Below are 21,004 nucleotides of genomic sequence, written 5' to 3' on the forward strand. Positions count from 1 at the left end.
GTTTTAATGAAATTTTATCATACAATAGGTTGAAATCGACAAATTCAAGTTTGAGACAATATTGATTTTGTTTTTTTAGTATTATAAAGGTGTTTTAACACCACAATTATTGTGTGTATAGGTTATAAAAAGTTCAATAAAAATCCAAATAATATTTCATGTGTGATATATGTACATAACCAATGTTAGAGACAAATAAACTATCAAACAAAATATAATACTATAGTGTTTTGATTCTAAGTTTTAACTAAAATAGATACACGTAAGGGTTATATTTTCAATATTTCACATCAACTTGTAACTTCCAAATTGTGATATTCAAGTTAAATAAATCAAATTAATACATAATTGTAATAGACTAGATGTAAGCACTTCCAACTTTAATTGTAACTTATATGTAAAAAAAGAAATAATAGCAACACTATCTTACATTTACAATACATATTATATCTTTATAATTAAACTTAACTATATTTGGCCTGTATCAGTTCATATAATATACTTATAAATAACATTTTGTTCGTTAAATTAAGGGCCGATTTTTCAATGCTTGGTTAAAACTTATCCGTCCAATACGTAGTACATATATCTCGATGGTCCAATAAAGTATTACACGATAATATTAAAATGTCACGTAAACTGTAAATATGGGCAATTAGAATACGTTTTTAAAATGGTAGTTTTATACATTATTCGACGAATAAGTTTTAACCAAGGATTGAAAAATCAGCCCTGATTCATTTAAAGTTTTTGTTGTGAAAAGAGGGTAGATACATATTTAGGTATATGGTAATGTTACAATATTAGGTAATGTTCTAAGAGAAGTCAGTCAAAAATTATATGTTAAACTAGCTGTGCAACGCGATTTTACCCGCATTGCTCTGCTCTTATTGGTCTTAGCGTGATGATATATAACCTATAATAGCCTTCCTCGATAAATGCACTATCGAACAGTGAAGTAGTTGTTAAAATCGGACCCGTGCTTCCTGAGATAAGCGCGTTCAAGGAAACAAACAAACTCTTCAGCTTTATAATATTAGTAGTACATACATATGCACCCTTTGCATGGATGATACAAATAAAGATACCTACTTAACTATTAACTTAAATAATACATTTTCATCTCAACATTAAATAGGAATATTGAACAATTATTATCTACAATTATTAAAGTTATTTAAACATATATTTGTACCTTATACTTATTATAATAATGAAAGGACGTCGATATATTACTTTTTAAGTTTTTACATAGTGAGCCGTTAAAATAAAAAGCATAAACTTATGGTTTAAAATAAATAAAAAAATTGCACTACTCACGACCTTTACTTATTATGTACAGTGATACCCAACTTAGTAATAAAATAAAAATACATTTAATTTCATACTACATACGGCTTGAACATATTTATACCCGGTCGGCCATCTTGGTTCATAACGAGTCCGCGTCTATTGTTTTCCAAATTCGAATTAAAGTTCGCCGCCGCCATCGCTCTCTCCCGCTCTAGCGCGATCATTCTGTCCCTGTCGAGCAGGGGAGGCGGTTTGACAGGTGTCAAATCTCCCGCCATTTGTGGGGGCTGTTTGTCATGGTCGTGTAGGACCTCCTTGTTTTTATTTTTTTCCTCGCTCGGGTGGTCTTTGCTTTTGCTGTCTTGTTGCGCCTTTTTCGAGCGTTTCCACTTCATTCTGCGGTTTTGGAACCATATTTTTACCTGTGGGCAAATGAATTGATGTTAATTAACAGAGTCTGGCAATTCATTATAGGAAACAGTTTGATTATGTTCGAAACGATTAGAAGCGCAAAATATCTGTATTCATGCAATTTGCTGTTGTTTGTTAGTTTTATTTTTAGCGGCTTGTAAGATTTTCTTCATTCTAAACGTGCACAGTGTACTGTAATCTATGTGAAAGATGTCGTCAACCGCTTGAATATTAAATTTAAAACGTCTGGAATCCAATGTTAGATTTAACAACTGTATTATTACATACCTACCTACCTACCTACTTCCAGTATTTATTACCTACATACTTGACAAATTAATTATTAATCAGATATAATTTTAATTATACATAGTTGTCACTTAGGAAACTGTATTTTATCTTATTTTGATTTAGTTAGCAAAACTATACTTTAGTATTATTTTCCACCCTGTATTTACAATCAATTTATTATCTACGGGCTCCAGTTTACTAATCATATTTTATACCCAAACTTTTTCAATCTACGATCATATATCACGTCTACCGTAGCCGAGATTAATCTTTAAACCCACATAAAACGCCCGGAACAATAACCTTTATGGCAACAATCCACCCCTGTAATCTTGTAAGCATTTGTACCAAATCCGCGCTTGACATGACTGGTTGCCGCCATTTTGTAAACGTCAAAATGACGTCGTTTTTGGCGGGACAAGTGTTATCTGTGGTCTATGGGGAGGTAAGGGTTAGCTTGGGTTAGCTTATGCTTTGATAGTTTAACAAGGATAGTAAAATTTTAAGAAGGTACATAAGGGTCTATTTTTAAGGATAGGGATTGCTATGATTGCTCATAGCATGATGAGTTATTATTGACCATTTAATGATTGTATATAGCGGCCTTTTACGAAGGCAATAAGTAAGGAATAAAAGAAAATAGGTACATCAATTCCTTTAATAAAAAACGAGATTAAACGGTTGCAGATTGACTCGGGCAATAAAATATCCAATGTCACTCCCGAATAGTGTATCTAGCCTTCTGTTAGTGATCCCCTTTATTGTATCATATCATATTCCACTAAATTTATAAACGCAAAAGTTTTGTGAGGATGGAAGTATTTGCAGTGAAAAGCTTATGTACCAGAATAACACACGAGCTACAAAATTACGTGCTCTTGCCTGCGGGTCCGTCCGCAAGGAATATAAAAGAAACATACCTGAGTTTCAGTAAGCATCAAGCTAGTAGCCACTTCGAACCGCTTCGGCCTGGATAGGTACTTGTTCATTCGGAACTGCTTCTCGAGTTCTAACAGTTGCTGTGACGTGAAGGCGGTGCGCGGGCGCCGCGTCTTGCCGAGCAGCGCGTGGGGGGCACCTGGGAAAGATGGTTATTAGTAAATTATGTACGTTATAGATAGTTTTATTAGTAATGGTGCTAGGTTCTCCCTTAGCTCGCGTTCATGTAGTGAAGGGAACGGTTACCCTAATAGTGCGTGAGCGTTGAAATTATAGTGCTAAAGATGTTCAAGTTCTCAGAGCAGTACGTGGGGAACATATATGTATAATATATCTGGGAAAAATAGGATAATTATTTATATTACAAGGTAGTTTCTAGCTTCGCTCGCGTTACGCATTACATAGAGAATGACTATTATGTTCGTTAGTCTCGCTTCTCTTGCGTATACATTCCTTAGGGAACAGAAATAAACCTAGAAACCAATAAACAAGTGGGATGCGTTGTGTAGTACACCTGGGAATTATAAAACATTTTTGTGTTAAATATATATTTTATTGTTTTAATGAATGTTTTAATTAATGTTTTTGTTTGATATTCTAAATAATAAATTTGACTGTATCTCTATTTTGAATCCTTTAAACTTTCGGGTTCCAAGTCAAGGCACTCGACTAAAAAATTTGTTCTTAGTGCCGTCAACGTCAACAAATTATCTGAAAAATTCTCCATATTTCAGACTCCCTGATGTATATAATAATAAATTTTGCTCAGCGGATATATTTAGTTTATCACGCCCTAGATTTAAAAGTGCAATTCTTCAAATTATAAATAACTTAAATAAGTAACACACACACACACACACGCAGACCCTAACACACACACTCATTTACACACCCACTCTTTCTCTCACATAGTCACCTTAACAGGCTCAATTTCATTTCTGTTTTTCTCAACTTTAATGCTATATTGTTGATATTGCTTGTTATCGAGAAGTCACATTTAATTGAATTCATTTATGTTTGTGTTTCATCAAGAATAATTGTATTTTTTGTTAAAGTAAAAGAAAACAATTATTGCCCTTGTAGTTTGCCGTTTTTTGTCACACAATTTTACTATTATCGGTGTGCCTTGTAATTGGCGTTTTTATATGTAATTAGTATAATTTATCTTATCAACAGCTGTAAGGTACCTTTTATGAATAAAATAAAAAAATAAAAATAAAAAATAAAATGAATATTCCGTGGCACTTGGAACAGTGAAATTAAAAATGTCTATAATATGATCCGCTTCGATCGCGTTCATAATAAATGCAGGTAAGGATTGCTGAAACTTCGTTCATTAGAATGATCTTGAATTATGTTTTTATTAACACAAATGCGTCTATCTATTACACTCATAGAAATCTAAAAAAACAAATTTAGATTTATATATGATTATACTCCACAATAATTTGGTAAAAAATACTTAATTGTATTTCAAAAGAGGCCGCATATCTTTAACAAAAAATTACCACCTCTAATTAATTCCACTATCAACACGTGATCAACACTGATTTGTCATCTAATTACTTTTGATAACATTTTATCAACTCAATTATGTTGTATTGCCCAATTCGTGACTACACACAATCGATGACGACATATTGTGATTGGCTTTCGGCTGTAGGGTACCGTACATACGTAGTTTTATACTATGGTACATACAAATAAGAGAATATAATAAAAAAAATAAAAAAATAAAAATCATTTATTGAACAAGGTTCCTTACATCAAAATATAGACCCCAGACTCCCAATATAGCTTTCGCTGTGTTTCAGGAGTCTGTGCCTTCCCGATACAATACATTAGAATAGTTCAATAAAATACATTAAAATAGTAATTAGTTACAAAGAAAATTTTACTTAAAGTTGACACAAGAAGAAAATTTATAAATCATAATATGCATTTAAAAAAAAATTTAATAAATTAAAATATTTAAAACAATTTACATTTCATAACATAATATTTAGTTCCACAATATTTACTGTTTAGCAATTAAATAATAAATACAATTAAAATAATTAATACAATTAAAATAAATATTTGATTAGTATCATTTATAATAAACGAAGTAATTAAAGATTAAAAAAAAAAAGTGTATTTTGAAGACGTAGTGCAAGTAGTGTGTGTGTGTGTGTGTGTGTTTGTATGTGCGTATGTATGTGTGTGAATGTGTTCCAATGTCGTTTTTAAAACATAAAAGAAAGCTGATATAGTTAAAAAAAAAAACATATTTTAAACTTATCATTATAGGTGGATAAATAAAATTAAAGAAAAAAAAAAAAAAAAATAGTTTATAGGTATATTTGGTAATTATTTTGTATTTTGTATATAATATAATCCTATATAATATAATATAATCCTTTTCTTCTTCTTCAGAAAGTATTTTTAAAGCAGTACTAGCTGTTCGCCCGAAGCTTCATCTGCGTAGTCAAAGGAAATTTCCATGGGAAAGATATTAACCCCGGTAAAATGTAGCCCATACCCCTCCCCTCTCTCGGCTTTTAACTATCTCCAGAAACAAAAATCGTATCATAAAATCGCTTCATTGCGACATGAAGGAGAGACACAACTTCGTATTTATAATATTGGCAAGGGGCCTTAGATAAAGTAACAATTAAAAAACGATAACGAAGTTAGAAAAGGCAAAAATGTATGGGATTGACATACGCCGCGTTAGATGACGTGGTCTATCTAATGTCAATCCCATACATTGTTCCTTTTCTAACTTCGTTATCGTTTTTTAATTGTTACTTTGTCTAAGGCCCAAGGAAAAGGATTTAACAGATTGCGGTCCGTAGTTAAGATAAATTGTTTTTTTAGACATATCACAAACGCCCTTCTTAGAAGAATTTATTTAAAAAGTGACCAAGGTTAGCTAACGATTATATAATAAATGCATAACAATTCGTTGATAAATTTCATTGAATTATCAATTTTGTAATACATATTAATATAGACAGAACCGAAATAGTGTTGCCGCAACCAATATTTACGCATACAATTACCCAAAATGAAATTACTAAACGCATTTATCACAAACGCCGCCAGCACTGCCCATAAAAATGATAATTATCAATTAGCCTAACAGGATTGCTTGAACGCGACATTTGGCCGTGTTTGCACAAGCCGATAAATTCCCGCCTAAATCCACGACGCATCTGTCATTGAACATTTCGGCGGAATGTCAATGAGACGTTTTGGTTTTTTTTTCGTTGGAAATGCTATGCAAGTATGTTAGGTATGGATGAGTGGTTTAGTAAAATTAGGCCATCTTTATATTGATTTACGTAATTACCTAATTGCTTAGTTTATTTGTATATAAATATGCTTGAAATAAATTGTATAGTTTATACTATTCAGGCTTGTTTATCTTACCATAAACAAGGTTTTGTTTCTATTTTATGGTAGATAATTATTAATTATTAATTACTAATTATTTAAAGAATATGAATCCACTATGAAAAATTTTACGTCTCCGTAGTTATTTGGTTGTTAAGACACGGACAGATTTCTACCAATTAGAACCTGTAAATTTAATAATACTTACTTGTGTAGGTTTACAAATACCTAAATAATTTAAATAAATTTTATGAATATCTGAACAAATACATATTCTTTGTATTCTGTCATTTTTTCTTCTGTAAAACGTGCTCAAACTTCCAACTCATTTTCAATGCGCTTTTAAAATCGTTTAAAACTCAATAACAATAAGTAAGAACGGTACCATCGAGTACAAATTAAACATTTGGAAATTAAAAATATATTACGATGGCGTGCGTTCAAAAATCAATACACAGTCGTGCTTAAGAGGTGAATTTAAAAATCAATATTAATGTGTACTGAACGTGACTTTTCGTATTCATATGATTCCTTTATTTAATTTGGGCCTATTGATATGTTATTGATAATTTTGTTCGTGCTTTATAAATCACTAGCAGTCCGCCCCGGCTTCGCCCGTGGTACCTACATGTTTACGTTTTTTTTTCATAACAACCATCCTTGTACTTCAAGGAATAGGATTCCGCAGCGCACGCGATGACAGAATTTTTATTAAGGAATTTTTTACACCTTGGGTTACATTATTGCATTTTTGGTAAGGATCTCTATTTTTTTTGAAAATGCAATATAGCCTGTTTTGCTCAGTGAAGATGCAGCTTTCTAATAGTGAAAGAATTTTTGAAATCGGCCCAGTAGTTTATGCGTGAAAACCATACATATACATAATTACAAACCTTTCCTCTTTATAATATTAGTAGACTAGATTTCCGCCCGCGGCTTCGCCCGCGTTTGCAAAGGAAAACCCGCATAGTTCCCGTTCCCGTGGGATTTCCGGGATAAAAACTATCCTATGTGTTAATCCAAGTTACCCTCTATATGTGTGCTAAATTTCATTGTAATCGGTTCAGTAGATTTTACGTGAAAGAGTAACAAACATCCATACATCCATACATCCATACATCCATACATCCTTACAAACCTTCGCCTTTATAATATGTATTAGATATAGCATAATATAATATTATCCGGTTTGTTGAGGAAGCAATTATCTATGGAATTAATAGCTTAAGCGATTAATTGCCTGAATAGTTTTTTGCTAATAATTGAAGTGTTTGACGATGTTTTATTTGCATATGTATTGATTTTTAGAATGATGTAATTTTTGGCATGGCTCATGGAGAAAAAAACATCTTTTTTATATTGATTTTTAAAGCAATTAAATGCTTCATAGTCGCTTTTAACCCACCTCAGGCTAACGACGCGGGCTCGAATCCTACCTCGTGATCGAATATTTCTATTCTTAAAAAAATTTCCTAACATTCTTTTCGATTTATAAAAGAACATTTTGTACCACTATTTATTAAAATTGTGATTAAAAGCTGTAACTTCTATTCCTTACCCGCCAAGAATATGTTCCACAGATTATGTAATCTGACTGTACAGTGTAGACAATGTCTTATATAGGGAGCAGAGACAAATTGAATAAGGTTGATTGCAGACTTGCGCTTGGCAGAGCGTTATAACTCTATTGTCTATTGTTAAATAAATGATATTCGACACGATGTACTGTTAGAATTTAGGCGGGTTTACTCGAGTAGAATTAAGACTTAATTTAAAAAATAAAATTTGATTACTAAGTACCTACTACCTATATCAAATACTTAAAAGTGTAAGTATTATTGTGATTATTTTTCCGACCCAAATATCGACCAATAGAATTGCACCATTCGACGTCACGTGGTATTATACTGATAATTTTTTGAAAATTTTCTCTGGTCGTTGACGTCAAACTGACAGGTTCAATTCAATTGTGATTATTATTGGCCGACATTTGGGACGGAAAAATAATCTCCCGAATACCACACGAGCTTCAAAATTATCTGGCATTTCCCTCAAGGTTCCCTGCAAACAAATAAAGTCGTCAAGTTTTTCAGTTTTACCCTTGACTAAAAACTTGACTCCTTCATTTGTTTGCAACCTTAGCAACGAACCTATCGGAAAATACCCGATAATTTTGAAGCTCTTGTGGTATTATAAGTGAATAATAGTGTATGTTGCGCTGATCGATATTATAATAATGATGAAAAAGTAAGTAAGTAAAAATAGTATAAAAGATAAGTACCTACTACTTTACTACATAGTATAAAACAAAGTCGCTTCCCGCTGTCTGTCCGTCCCTATGCTTAGTTTTTTAAAACGACGCAACGGATTTTGATGTAGTTTTTCTAATAGGTAGAGTGGTTCTCGAGGAAGGTATACAATTACTTATCAGTTATTTAACAATTTCTTAAGTTTTAGACAAAGCATGGTAGATACATAATATATGTGTTATATTATCTGTGACAAAGCGTGCAAAACCGCCGCGCTGCGGCCGGCGGAAAGCAGGTAGGTAAATATACCTATTATAGTATAAACCTGTTTAAATTTTATGTATACGGTACTCAAAGTTGTAATTGTATTTGTTATATAAATATAATTATGTATTCATTGCTTTAATATTTATTCTGCGGTTACGCAGAAGTAGGAAGACATTTTTTAATTTTTGTTTGAATAACAACTACAAATAGGTAAGTATAAATGATAATATCGGTGTATTTGACAATAAATTAAAATCACATTAAACGTTATCATTGGTTTTAACTGATAAAAGATATTTCGATTCGCGGAATTTCCTTCCGTCTCTTTTTGTACTCGCAGCTGCAAAATCGAATTTTGTAAAAAAACCCTACTAGATATTATAACATTTAACTTATAAGTATAAATACAACAAGAAGCCGTGACTTCATTCGTGAACTTCCAAACTCAAACTCAAACTCAAACATTTATTTATTCAATTAGACTTCTTCTAGAAGCACTTTTGAAACGTCATTAAGTACATATTTTTAATATTTACCACCGATTCGGAAAGCAGTATCTACGGAGAAGAATCGGCAAGAAACTCCATAGTTGCTCTTTTTAATCATGTCAGATTTACAATTTTACAAATTACATATGTAATATCATAATATATTATCATAATATGCTAAAGAACTGTCCTGTGGTTTTTACGCGACAACCCTCCATGGGTTTTTATCGTCCATATATTCCTTAATACTGTAATAGGCTCTCTGGACAAGTACATTTTTTATATAAGTTTTAAATTTAGAACTACTAAACTCTCTAATATTATGAGGAATTCTGTTGTAAAAGCGTATACCTTGGCCCATAAATGAATTTTTAACTTTAGCTAGCCGGAAAAATGGCATTTCAATTTTATTTCTGTTTCTTGTGTCATAACAATGTCTATCTCCTACTTTTGTGTGTAAGTCTTATAGTAGAGCCATTTTAATAGGCAACATTTGACAGTTCAACAAAATTCAACAACGTAACCTAGTAACGACGACATAGAATAATATGATATTTCGTTTTGTTAGAACTGCACATTTGCTTAACTTTTTTCAATTAAGATAACATATTTATAATAATAATGACCGATACAAGTAATTTTAGGATTTGATTTTACTGATAAATCATTCTAAACATAATAAACAATTTCTGATTTAAAGAACTGACGTTGCTACAATTTTGTGTCAATAAACCTTTTTTCTTTTTAAATACCAGAGACGTTACTCTAAAAATCGAAATCTGACATCTAGAATCGAATGCATTGATTACTTGGGAATAAAAATCATCATAAATTATTGACATGTGTTTCAAGTTCGATTGACAAATGTTTCAAGTTCGTATCGATTAATTCACTTTAATCGATGTTTTTAAGCAGGTTACCACCCTATGAAGATAAAATTGATAGACGTCAAATGTTGCCTATTAAATTGGCTCGACAATAGCTAAGGATACCAGTATTCTTAAAGAGATCTCTTAGTGAGTCTCGAGCACGCAAATTATATATAGAGCGTATGGGCTATGGCTCTTTTCTGTAATATAAATATAGTTTCTATATCTGCAGCCCTGCCCCATAGCAGAATTCCATAGGACATTATGCTATGAAAGTAGCTAAAGTAAACCAAATCATTATTATCCAATGTTCGATAAAAGGGTGAAAATAATTTGTTGATTGGTTTAGTAGGAGTAAATCTAGTTTTAGTGCCACGCTATAGGTACGCTAACCACACTGACCGTCGCCTCGGTGTTGACGGTCGAAATTGAACCTCTATGAACCTACGATTTATTCTAAAACGCATCATAGATGGTCGTCTTCGACCGATCAGCGCCGACGGTCAGCATTGCACTTAAACCAGACGATATAGTATACCTAGATTATTTACTAGCTGTGCCCTGCGGTTTTACCCGCAGTGCTACCACTCCTGGAGTCCTGGCTATTGTATAACACCGAAAGAATTTTTCAAATCGGACCAGTATAGTTCCAGAGATTAGCGCGTTCAAACAAACAAACAAACTCTTCAGCTTTATAATACTCGTATTAGTTATATAGATTCATATCTATATAACTAATGGAATAATGACGGTATTTACTATTTTTATATCCTAGAAGATTTGAAACAGACCTAATTTACATTCGCTGTACCTATTTAGTTTTAAAAACTATGATTTCAAAATTCAACAAATTTTGCCGACCTATCTTAAATCATAAACTTATATCGTATATAAATAAAATGACAAACTAATTTAAACTACAAATCGGCCATATGCACAGATCATACAATTAAATGAATTATAATAATGGGGCCCTAAGATTAATCTAATAGACCATAAAATTGGAGCCCCGCCAATAAAATTAGTACAACCTCATCGTATGTCCGCACTTATTGCAAAAATGGTTAAGCGCGATATTAAATAACGCGCGGGTTCCGTAGAATACCTACAATTTCATATTTTTAAAGGGTAGTAGGGAATTCGGGGAACGTAGGAAATTATTTTTGGTTAGAATATAGTTATTTTATAGAGATCATTAGTATATTATTATTATTTAATTAGTTAATAAAGTAGCATAAAGTTGAAAGAGCAGTTGTTGTAATAACATAAATTTTAAAGGAATATACGAATTTATAACTAATAACTTGGTATACCTATCTATACTAATATTATAAAGCTGAAGAGTGTGTTTGCTTTTTTTAACGCGCTAATCTCAGGAACTAATGGTCCGATTTGAAAAATTATTTTGGTGTTAGATAGCCCATTTAACGAGGAAGGCTATAGGCTATATATCATCTCGCTAAGACCAACAGGAGCGGAGCACTGCGGGTGGAACCGCGGAGCATAGCTAGTTGTTCATATTTGGGAAGCTAAATTTATTAAATTTAATAATTCACACAAATTTAAATATCATGAATTAAATCATCATTATAATATTTGTAAATAAATGATCATGTAGCGATTTTTCATATGAATTACGGAACCCTAAAAACTTAAGACCCCTCAATATAAATCGTTGGGGTGTCTAATGGTCGACAATTTAACTATTGTTCACTTTGTTTGTTTATTGCAAGTGTGAAATTAAATTAATTATTTGTTTTTCGCGCCCTTTGAATTAGTACTTAAATATGAGGGTATTATAAATTATTGTGATTATATTTGCTATGAATAGTTATTTAGATGTAAACTTTAGTTATGTTAAGTATAATAGATAATACACGGACTTGTCTATACAATAAGATTTGTATTATTAACTAGCCGCTCCGCGCGGTTTCACCCCCGTGGCTCCTCTCTTGTTGGTCGTAGCGTGATGGTATATAGCCTTCCTCGATAAATGAGCTATCTAACACCGAAAGAATTTCAAATCGGACCAGTAGTTCCCGAGATTAGCGCGTTCAAACAAACAAACAAACAAACTCTTCAGCTTTATAATATTAGTATAGATTTATACTTAATAGAAATGACTGAGTTTTATAAAATAAAAATTAAAAGGAAGATAAGTGTATCCTATCATATTAAACAGCATTTATTTGTTTCATAGATCTATTTAAAACTAGCGGTCCGCCCCGCCTTCGCCCGTGGTACATATTTATGTTTTCTCTACATAAGAACCATCCTCGTACTTCAAGGAATATAATAAAAAATAATTATCGAAATCGGTTCACCCGTTCACGCGTGATGCCGTGACCCAGGAAAACGGGTTTCATTTTTATATATATACTAGCGGTCCGCCCCGGCTTCGCCCGTGGTTCATATGAAAAATAGATGTTGGCCGATTCTCAGACTTACCCGATATGCACAGAAAATTTCATGAGAATCGGTCCACCCGTTTCGGAGGAGTACCTATGCAGACTAACATTGTGACACGAGAATTTTATATATAAGAAGATATAGATTAAATACCTACTATATCTAATAAGTACGAATATAAGAATACAATATTCGATCTATATTCTTCTATCTGATCTATCTCATACATACCTAACGAAAACATTTAAACCGTGATTTTTTACCGTTAAAGTACCCAAGCAATAAAGATAATAAATTTCCACCATACATCACCCTTGGCCACTGGAGCAGCTACATGTTGCCAAAAATACACCCTTTTGGGACAAATAGAGTAGTGATGTGCGTAATTTTTATGGTATCGATTTGTTACCGTTTTATATTAGTAGAACATTTATATATCAGGGTAGAAAATAGGACGAAGAATTAATAAATTTTAGAAATAGTATTGAATGGAAGGACTATGTATGAATTGTAGTAAATAATATAAAAAACAGCAAGTATAAATAGGACAAGGAGGTAAATAAAATAACTAACTTAAAAGTAACATACCTACAGCTTATATCTAAGAAATAAGAATTTTAACATTGCTTTTCTGCATACGTTGCATTTAACAATTTCATTCTCTTTATTAAAATGGGATAAGGTAATTACAATTTAAATAATAGTACTTTATTCTAAAGTAACCTATTGCGTGGATGTTCAGTACCTATCGTATTAATTGATAAATTACTTATTTTATATCTATTAATTGTAATGACGCGGACGGTAGAAATAAAGTAAAAAGCTATAAAATTCCTCAAAAATCTAATATCTTAATACTATTATAAAGGCGAAAGTTTGTATGGATGTGTGGATGTGTGGATGTATGGATGTATGGATGTATGGATGTTTGTTACTCTTTCACGTAAAAACTACTGAACCTATTACAATGAAATTTAGCACACATATAGAGGGTAACTTGGATTAACACATAGGATAGGTTTTATCCCGGAAATCCCACGGGAACGGGAACTATGCGGGTTTTCCTTTGAAAATGCGGGCGAAGCCGCGGGCGGAAATCTAGTATATTATAAAGGCGAAAGTTTGTAAGGATGTATGGATGTTTGTTACTCTTTCACGTAAAAACTACTGAACCGATTACAATGAAATTTAGCACACATATAGAGGGTAACTTGGATTAACACATAGGATAGGTTTTATCCCGGAAATCCCACGGGAACGGGAACTATGCGGGTTTTCCTTTGAAAATGCGGGCGAAGCCGCGGGCGGAAATCTAGTATATTATAAAGGCGAAAGTTTGTAAGAATGTATGGATGTATAGATGTTTGTTACTCTTTCACGTAAAAACTACTGAACCGATTACAATGAAATTTAGCACACATATAGAGGGTAACTTGGATTAACACATAGGATTGTTTTTATCCCGGAAATCCCACGGGAACGGGAACTATGCGGGTTTTCCTTTGCAAATGCGGGCGAAGCCGCGGGCGGAAATCTAGTAGTTTATATTAATGCAGTCTAAGGATTCTTTAATATCTAATAGGCAAAGAGATCTGTAATTGTAATAATGTAATAGTGTTATTCAATAAATAAGTCAAGCCGATATGTTAAAACAATGGTAAAATTTAAAGAAAATTCATATAATGCAAAACGCGTAAACTTGATTTAAGATTAAAATATTTTATTCATCCCTATTATATAATTATATGCATCATAATTAACTCTATACTCTGATTTATTTTAATATCTATTCAATCGCTATCTAAATACTGTTCTATTTAAATCACTATTACAACGCTATAACAAACTTGTATACAAGTACATACTTATACTTATATACCTAAGTATTAAGTATAACTGCGTTAAAAACAACCGACTTCAAACTTGCACTTGCAACATTTACAAATACAGACAAAAATGCTCATAAAATAAAAACTACTGGGCCTATCCGAATAAAATTTTTATGGGACCAATTCGACACCATCCCGCATCGAACAAAAAAAGAATCACGTAAATCGGTTCAGAAACCACGGAGTAATCGGTGTACATACATAAAAAAAAAAAAAACATACCGGCCGAATTGATAACCTCCTCCTTTTTTTGAAGTCGGTTAAAAATTCACTAAGAGTAACATTCACCAATAACAATTAAAACCCATAGAGAACACAAAACTATCGACAACACCCCATCACTAGCCCCTGGATCTAATTTGTCAAGGCTTTGTTTGTGCCAGCAAATTGGTGCTCGCTAATTGGCTTAGAGCCGGCGTGTATGGTGTCACTATGGACGGTATACTAGCTTTTATTCACGGCTTCACTCGTGGTACATATATTATGTCGCAGTTGAATTATTATTTGATTGAATGACTAGCGCCTTCATTATTTCTTATTGTACTTCATACAATAAGAAATATATCACTATTAATATAAAGTTTGGGACTTTTTAAACGTAAGATACATGAAAATTGTGACTCTACAGCAGAAAAATGCATGTATGCAGTGCGCATTGTTTATGTTTTCTATTTTAAGACAGGCAACATTAAAATTTTGTTTACCCTGCAATATTCACAAATAATTCATTACTACATAATATAAAATTGATGTAATAAATATATTTATTGACTATTATCCTCGATCAAACGCACCACACCATTGCAACGGAATTAAGTCCCGTCCCGTGGATAATTTTTAAATCGAGTTTGCAAAAGACTAATTATTTAATTGGAAAGTTAATTAAACGTTTTGTTTATGTGTTTATTACTGTATTACATAGTAACGGAATTGTATTAGTTATACTTACATATTTGGATATTTATATAAAACTAGCTTCCAATATAATAGGTAGATAAGAATTTCCCGGCAAAAGAGTAATTTTTAATACGAATTTATTCATTTCGCTAATTCTTTACTGTTATATTTGATAGACAGGTATAGTTGTTGTGCCCGGCAAAAGAGTAATTTTTTGATGTGGAATACGAATTTATTCATTTCGATAATTAATTCTTTACTGTTATATTTGATAGACAGGTATAGTTGTTGTGCGTTAATAAGAAAATTTAAAGGTCAGCTGAAGAAAAAATCTGCATGATTCCCGAATACCTATATATTTTTTTCTTTATTATTATCTATGGTCCGTTTAATTAACTTATTAAATTATAAAGACGAAATTCAATTAATAAATATTGTCACAGAAATGCTTACAAGAATTCGCTAAAATGGTAACAAGGCAGCTTTTTATGAATTGTTCACAATCTATTAGTGCAATGTTTTATTTCTAATATACCTACTTATACTTACTTTCTAGTACTGTTTATTTTTTTCTTTTTAATTCCATAATATAGGTGGTATATTATAATAGGTCTAATTTATGTCATATATAATTATTGAGGGGCGACCCCGCGACTAATAACTAGTCATTCTATAAGCTTTTTGACCTTTCTATACAAATAAAAGACCAGAGTTTTTATCAAAAGATTAAACAAGTTAAACAGATGACAATTATATGTTTATCCCTTTCAAACGTAGCGAGGGAGAGGGACAGACTGCTAGTTGAGCCAATTATTCAATTTGTAACAGATGGTAGAAATTGTTGACGATAATTTTTATTTGAGTTTTGCATCGGTAGATTCGGTGGGTGCAGTAAGTGTGGAAAGGGCTTTATTATTTTATTAATTTAATTGATTTTGTAATAAAATTATAGGTTTACTTTTTAAGCTGTGAAGATACAAATTTTAATTTGTAATAGGAATCTAATAGTGATCATAGGAAATACCGATTACAGTAAAAATTTGTATAAAGTTACTCATTAGCACTGTGTCCAGACGCAAATATAGCTGCATAAAAATCGTATCGTTGCAACGTGAAAGAATGACAAACGAACAAACAAATATACTTTCGCTTTTATAATATTAGTAAGGTAATGTAGTAATATTTGGATGACGTATTGTTCAAATACGCCTTCGTAGGCTATTTCACAAATATTAAAAATAACATGTCGAATATGGATTTAAATGATCGATCATTATGTACCGAAATTTTAGACATTGATTGATTGTTTATAACCTATTTATTATTGTAAGATTGAAGTAAATGGCTTTAGATATGTACTGAGATAAGACTAGTTTAAGTTCAATGATAATTTTAACAACAGTTCAGAAGCGTAGCGTGCCTTGGCGGGGCCCCGTATAAAGATTTCTCACAAAAGAAAAAAAAATGTTTGCATAAAATTTAAACGAAATATTAATTATTCATCATAATTATCTATCTGTCACTTATTCCAAAATTTTTACAAACAATTCAAATTAAATATACACACAGTAGGCCAGAAAATTGTTTTTTTTTTTACTTTTATCATTTCTGAAAAAAAATTTGGGAAGTTTTTAGTAATTTTTGCTTACGCACGGCGAGGCCCCCTTGGCGCGGGGGCCCCGTATAATTGATACGGCAGATACGGCGGTAGCTACGCGCCTGCAACAGTTGAAAGTTGATGTATCATGAGTTATGATATCATACGGAATTTTGACAGTCATTGATGTTGGAAGAGGGAAAACTCTTAGCTAAATTTTTCATAGAACATGATACATGTAATAAACCACATCAGTGTGTTGAAATGAATTTAAAATTACTATACAATGTCTATTTTTTACGCATATTCCACCTAGCCACCTAAAAGTGTAAGGAATAGGAACACCGCCAATTAAAAACGATCTTGATAATCACGTAATAAGCAAGAAAAATGGACGGTCTGCTTTTTAAAATTTCAACTATGTTTATTTTTATATTCAATCACACTTAAAAACATTAAAAAGTGTCGCCTCCATACTTAGCCATTCAACGCATAGTTGGGGTCGTTAAGTATGGTGAATTCGCGACATTATATTTATTTGAGGGGTGTTAATGCATTTTATTTATAATGTCTAATGTGAGCTAATCACTCGGACGCACATGTTATTTGCGTTACAATTATCCTGTTTGGGGCAGCCCTGAGGATTATGATTACGTTTATAGGGCTGGTACTAAAAGGAAATTAGGCAAGTGCATTTGAAAGTCGAATTTAAAAGTTAATTTGTGCTGTTATCTAGGTACCTATAACAAAATTTTTGTTCACACAAAACTAGCTAAGGAGCGCGGGTTGGTTTCTATGTAAGCCGTATGAATAAAAGCATAAATGATGATATTATTATAATGAGAAAGGTGTAGATAGGCTCCGAGAGTGGAACGTTGAAATGTGGCTTATTAGCCATATTCATATAGTTAAATGTTACCATCATACTTTGTTATCTAATCGTGTGCGTTAGCGTGCATTTTTGAAAATCGAATGTTGTAATAGATTTTTTAAGCTATTGCATAGCTTCTATCGCGGGCCTTGAGCGCGGGGACCGAATCCCGAAAAACCTCACGCTCCCCACTCCGACGGTCGCGGAGGTGTGGCTTGAAGGCACGCTATGCAATAGCACAGATTAGAGAATAGTGGCAATAGCTGTATCGCGGCAGTCCCCGAGTGCCACACGTCTTTTTTTTTTTAAATATCACTGAGTTCGGTTATCAAAAAATAAAGTCAGGTCGAAGTTGGTGCTACATAGGTATTACATATTTTAATTATTTGTAGCTATACCTACTTACTTACTTTAATCATATTTTGTAAATTTTTGTTTCAATTTAACAGTAACTACCCATACGTGTATTATGTTGCCTACAACAATAAAAACAAACCAGCATTGAATAAAACACGCTTCACTGTTTACCGTGACAATAAACAAGCCACAGGGCTCTATGAAGGGTTGCAAGCCGGAGGGTGCACATAATCTGTGCAAATGTGACACCTGTCGCTGTTGACAGTGACATATTCGAACACTTCTTTTTATTGGTGACAGGCGTGGGATGATGACAAATTACGTCAGGTGATTTTTTTTATATTTTGTATTAGTTGAAAGTCCGCGATTTTGATAGATTTTCTTCCAAATTGTCTTAAATTTACTGCCAAGCTTTATTCATGCGAAACGAAGTACCTACTTAAGGTGGCGGTTCGCGCCGCGACAGAGACAAGCGACCGAGACAGGAGACCGCGGCCGAAGACCGCGACCACAGACATGTATCAAGATAGACTAAGCGAGTGTATGTACTTCCCGTGTCCAAACTAAGATTATGAAACTTACTTGACGCTGGCCTACACTCAGTCCGCGCTTGCAGTTCGCCAAGGAAAGACGTGAAGCTGAATAAAGTAAAATGCCGAATTACGCCGTTATAAACTGTAGAAACTCCACAGCTGTGAGTGGCCGAGTTAGCAGAGATGTTTCCTTCCACCGGTAAGTAATTTTCTAATCAGAATATGCACTATTAATTTTAAAATCAAATAAAGAATATCTGTGGAAAACGATCGTGACAAACACGGATACCAAATCATACGAAATGATTCGGAATACATTGCGGCTTTTACTTGGCACGGTAAAGATCGAGTCGTATGACAACAAGCAATGAATAGCGTCTTCTCATTTTTCTGTTCTCATTTTTCTGTCCAATTTTGTGGTTAGTGATGTTCATTTGATGCAACAGTTCTCGATTCTAATCGATTTTATAATCGAACAGAAAAATGATAATTTGAAGGAGCAATTTTTCAGAAAAAAAGGCATAGATTTTTTTTTGTCAAAACTCCTTATTGCTTAGACTATGTTTGTTTTTTCAGTTTTCCAAGTAACCCGAACATAAAAGAAAAATGGATTGATGCAACGGGACATAAAGATTGATTGATTGACAGTTTCATTACTTTCTTTCGATGGCCTCTCTAGTACGTAGTACACGGTAACTCAATGGGCATATGTAAGAAAAAGCTAAAACACATTAGTTTACTTGTTAGAATATTAAAAGGTTTATAAATTTATTTTATCATTCCTCTGTCTATGGTAATTATCATTTTTCTGTCTTGAATCGATTTAGTAATCGATTACGATTCATTTATTTAATTACCTCTTAGACATAGATCTAGTTTGATCTGATTTCTTTCGATTTACTTCGATGGGATAGGACGATACTAGAATCGCCGCGCGAGTGGCGTCCTAATCGATTTAGCGTAAAATGAAATTACCATCACTAAAAAGCGCTCGTGACGTCATAACGCGTCAAGGTCAGTACAAAAAATATGACACGCTTGGTTTTCATACAGATCGCGGTACTTGCGTAGTCTATCTATGTCTGTGACCGCGACCGTTACTTGACGTTCGGCAATGTATAGGCGACAGTTCGCGAGCGAGACAGAGACAGGAGACAGAGACGCGAGGCGGGAGACAGCGAGACGGTCGCTGCCCCAGACCAGTAGTGTCTCGTGTCGCGCTCAAAAAGCACATGTGTTTTTGTCATCAAACATTAGGTGCTTGTTTACTAATAGCGAAAATGATCCTTCTTGGCCTCTAGTTAAATATAATTCTTTAATAGGTAATATTCTTTTAGTTTTGTATTTGTAATAATAATATAATAGCAAATCATCGTCTTCTTCTTCCTCCAATAGAACTTCTACTACTTGGTTTTCCATCATGACACAAACACAACTGACTACATCGACAGACTCCGATACTGATTAACTTTTCGGTCGTGAAGAGCCTGAGACACTTGTCGCGGTATCCGGTCTCGGTCTCGCCTTACAGTACATGCAGATGAGAGCGAGACACTTGTCGCAGTCTTCGGTCGCGGTCTCCTGTCTCGGTCGCTTGTCTCTGTCGCGGCGCGAACCGCCACCTTGTCTCTTAATATCTTTTTCAAGAATTGATCTGTACACGGAACAAGCGGAATAATTCATCCTCATTGAGTAACATACGGATAAAAAAATAATTTTATGTAGTACCTGCTTGTTGTAATATAGGATAACACTTTTTTATTAGTTTTATTTGCTTCCTGGAGCGAGCGAAGCACTTAGGTTTTTACACATGTACTAACATTAAATCGTGCGTTACACAAACTTACCTCCCAACTCCGGTATCCTATGGTAGAACATCCCCGTCCTGGCGAGCCACTCCAGCTGCATATGATGCAGTACCCTGTCGCCCGGGTGATGGAAGGCGGACGGCATCGGGCCGCTGGGCATGCCCATTTGCGGGTAGTTGAATAGAGATGACTGTGCTACGAGCGCCGGGTTTTGTGGTAGGAGACCCGGCTTTGGGACTATACCTGTGGAAAATGTAATAAGTTGTAGTTTTGGTTTTTTAGTTTTGTGGTGAGTTATATCTGTGGTTATATATTATCACAGATATTATTTGAAAGAAAAATCGATCATAGACAAGATTCAAATACGCTTCTTTCGAGTTTGAATGATTCTCTAATGTTTAAGTAGTGACAAAATAATGTAAGTTTTATTCAAAACTAGAGGTCCGCCCCGGCTTCGC

At 33.3% G+C, this 21,004-nt stretch overlaps 1 protein-coding gene across 1 annotated transcript in view; it reads right to left on the reverse strand.

The window, feature by feature from the left end:
* Positions 1 to 1,319: 1,319 nt before the first annotated feature.
* The window catches only part of exex (motor neuron and pancreas homeobox extra-extra), a 28,808-nt gene continuing 9,123 nt past the window's right edge, over positions 1,320 to 21,004 (reverse strand). Inside the window, exons 3-6 of the mRNA XM_090117404.1 lie at positions 20,586 to 20,789; positions 20,268 to 20,375; positions 2,916 to 3,073; positions 1,320 to 1,715 (exon numbers count right to left, since the gene is read on the reverse strand). Coding sequence (XP_089973530.1) covers positions 1,383 to 1,715; positions 2,916 to 3,073; positions 20,268 to 20,375; positions 20,586 to 20,789 — 803 coding nt within the window. The 3' untranslated portion in view covers positions 1,320 to 1,382. The remainder of the gene's footprint in view (positions 1,716 to 2,915; positions 3,074 to 20,267; positions 20,376 to 20,585; positions 20,790 to 21,004) is intronic.

Source organism: Colias eurytheme, chromosome 28, assembly GCF_061535395.1.
Source record: "Colias eurytheme isolate Ceu_HAF_F1 chromosome 28, ilColEury1 Martin Lab GWU primary, whole genome shotgun sequence".
NCBI lineage: Eukaryota > Metazoa > Arthropoda > Insecta > Lepidoptera > Pieridae > Colias > Colias eurytheme.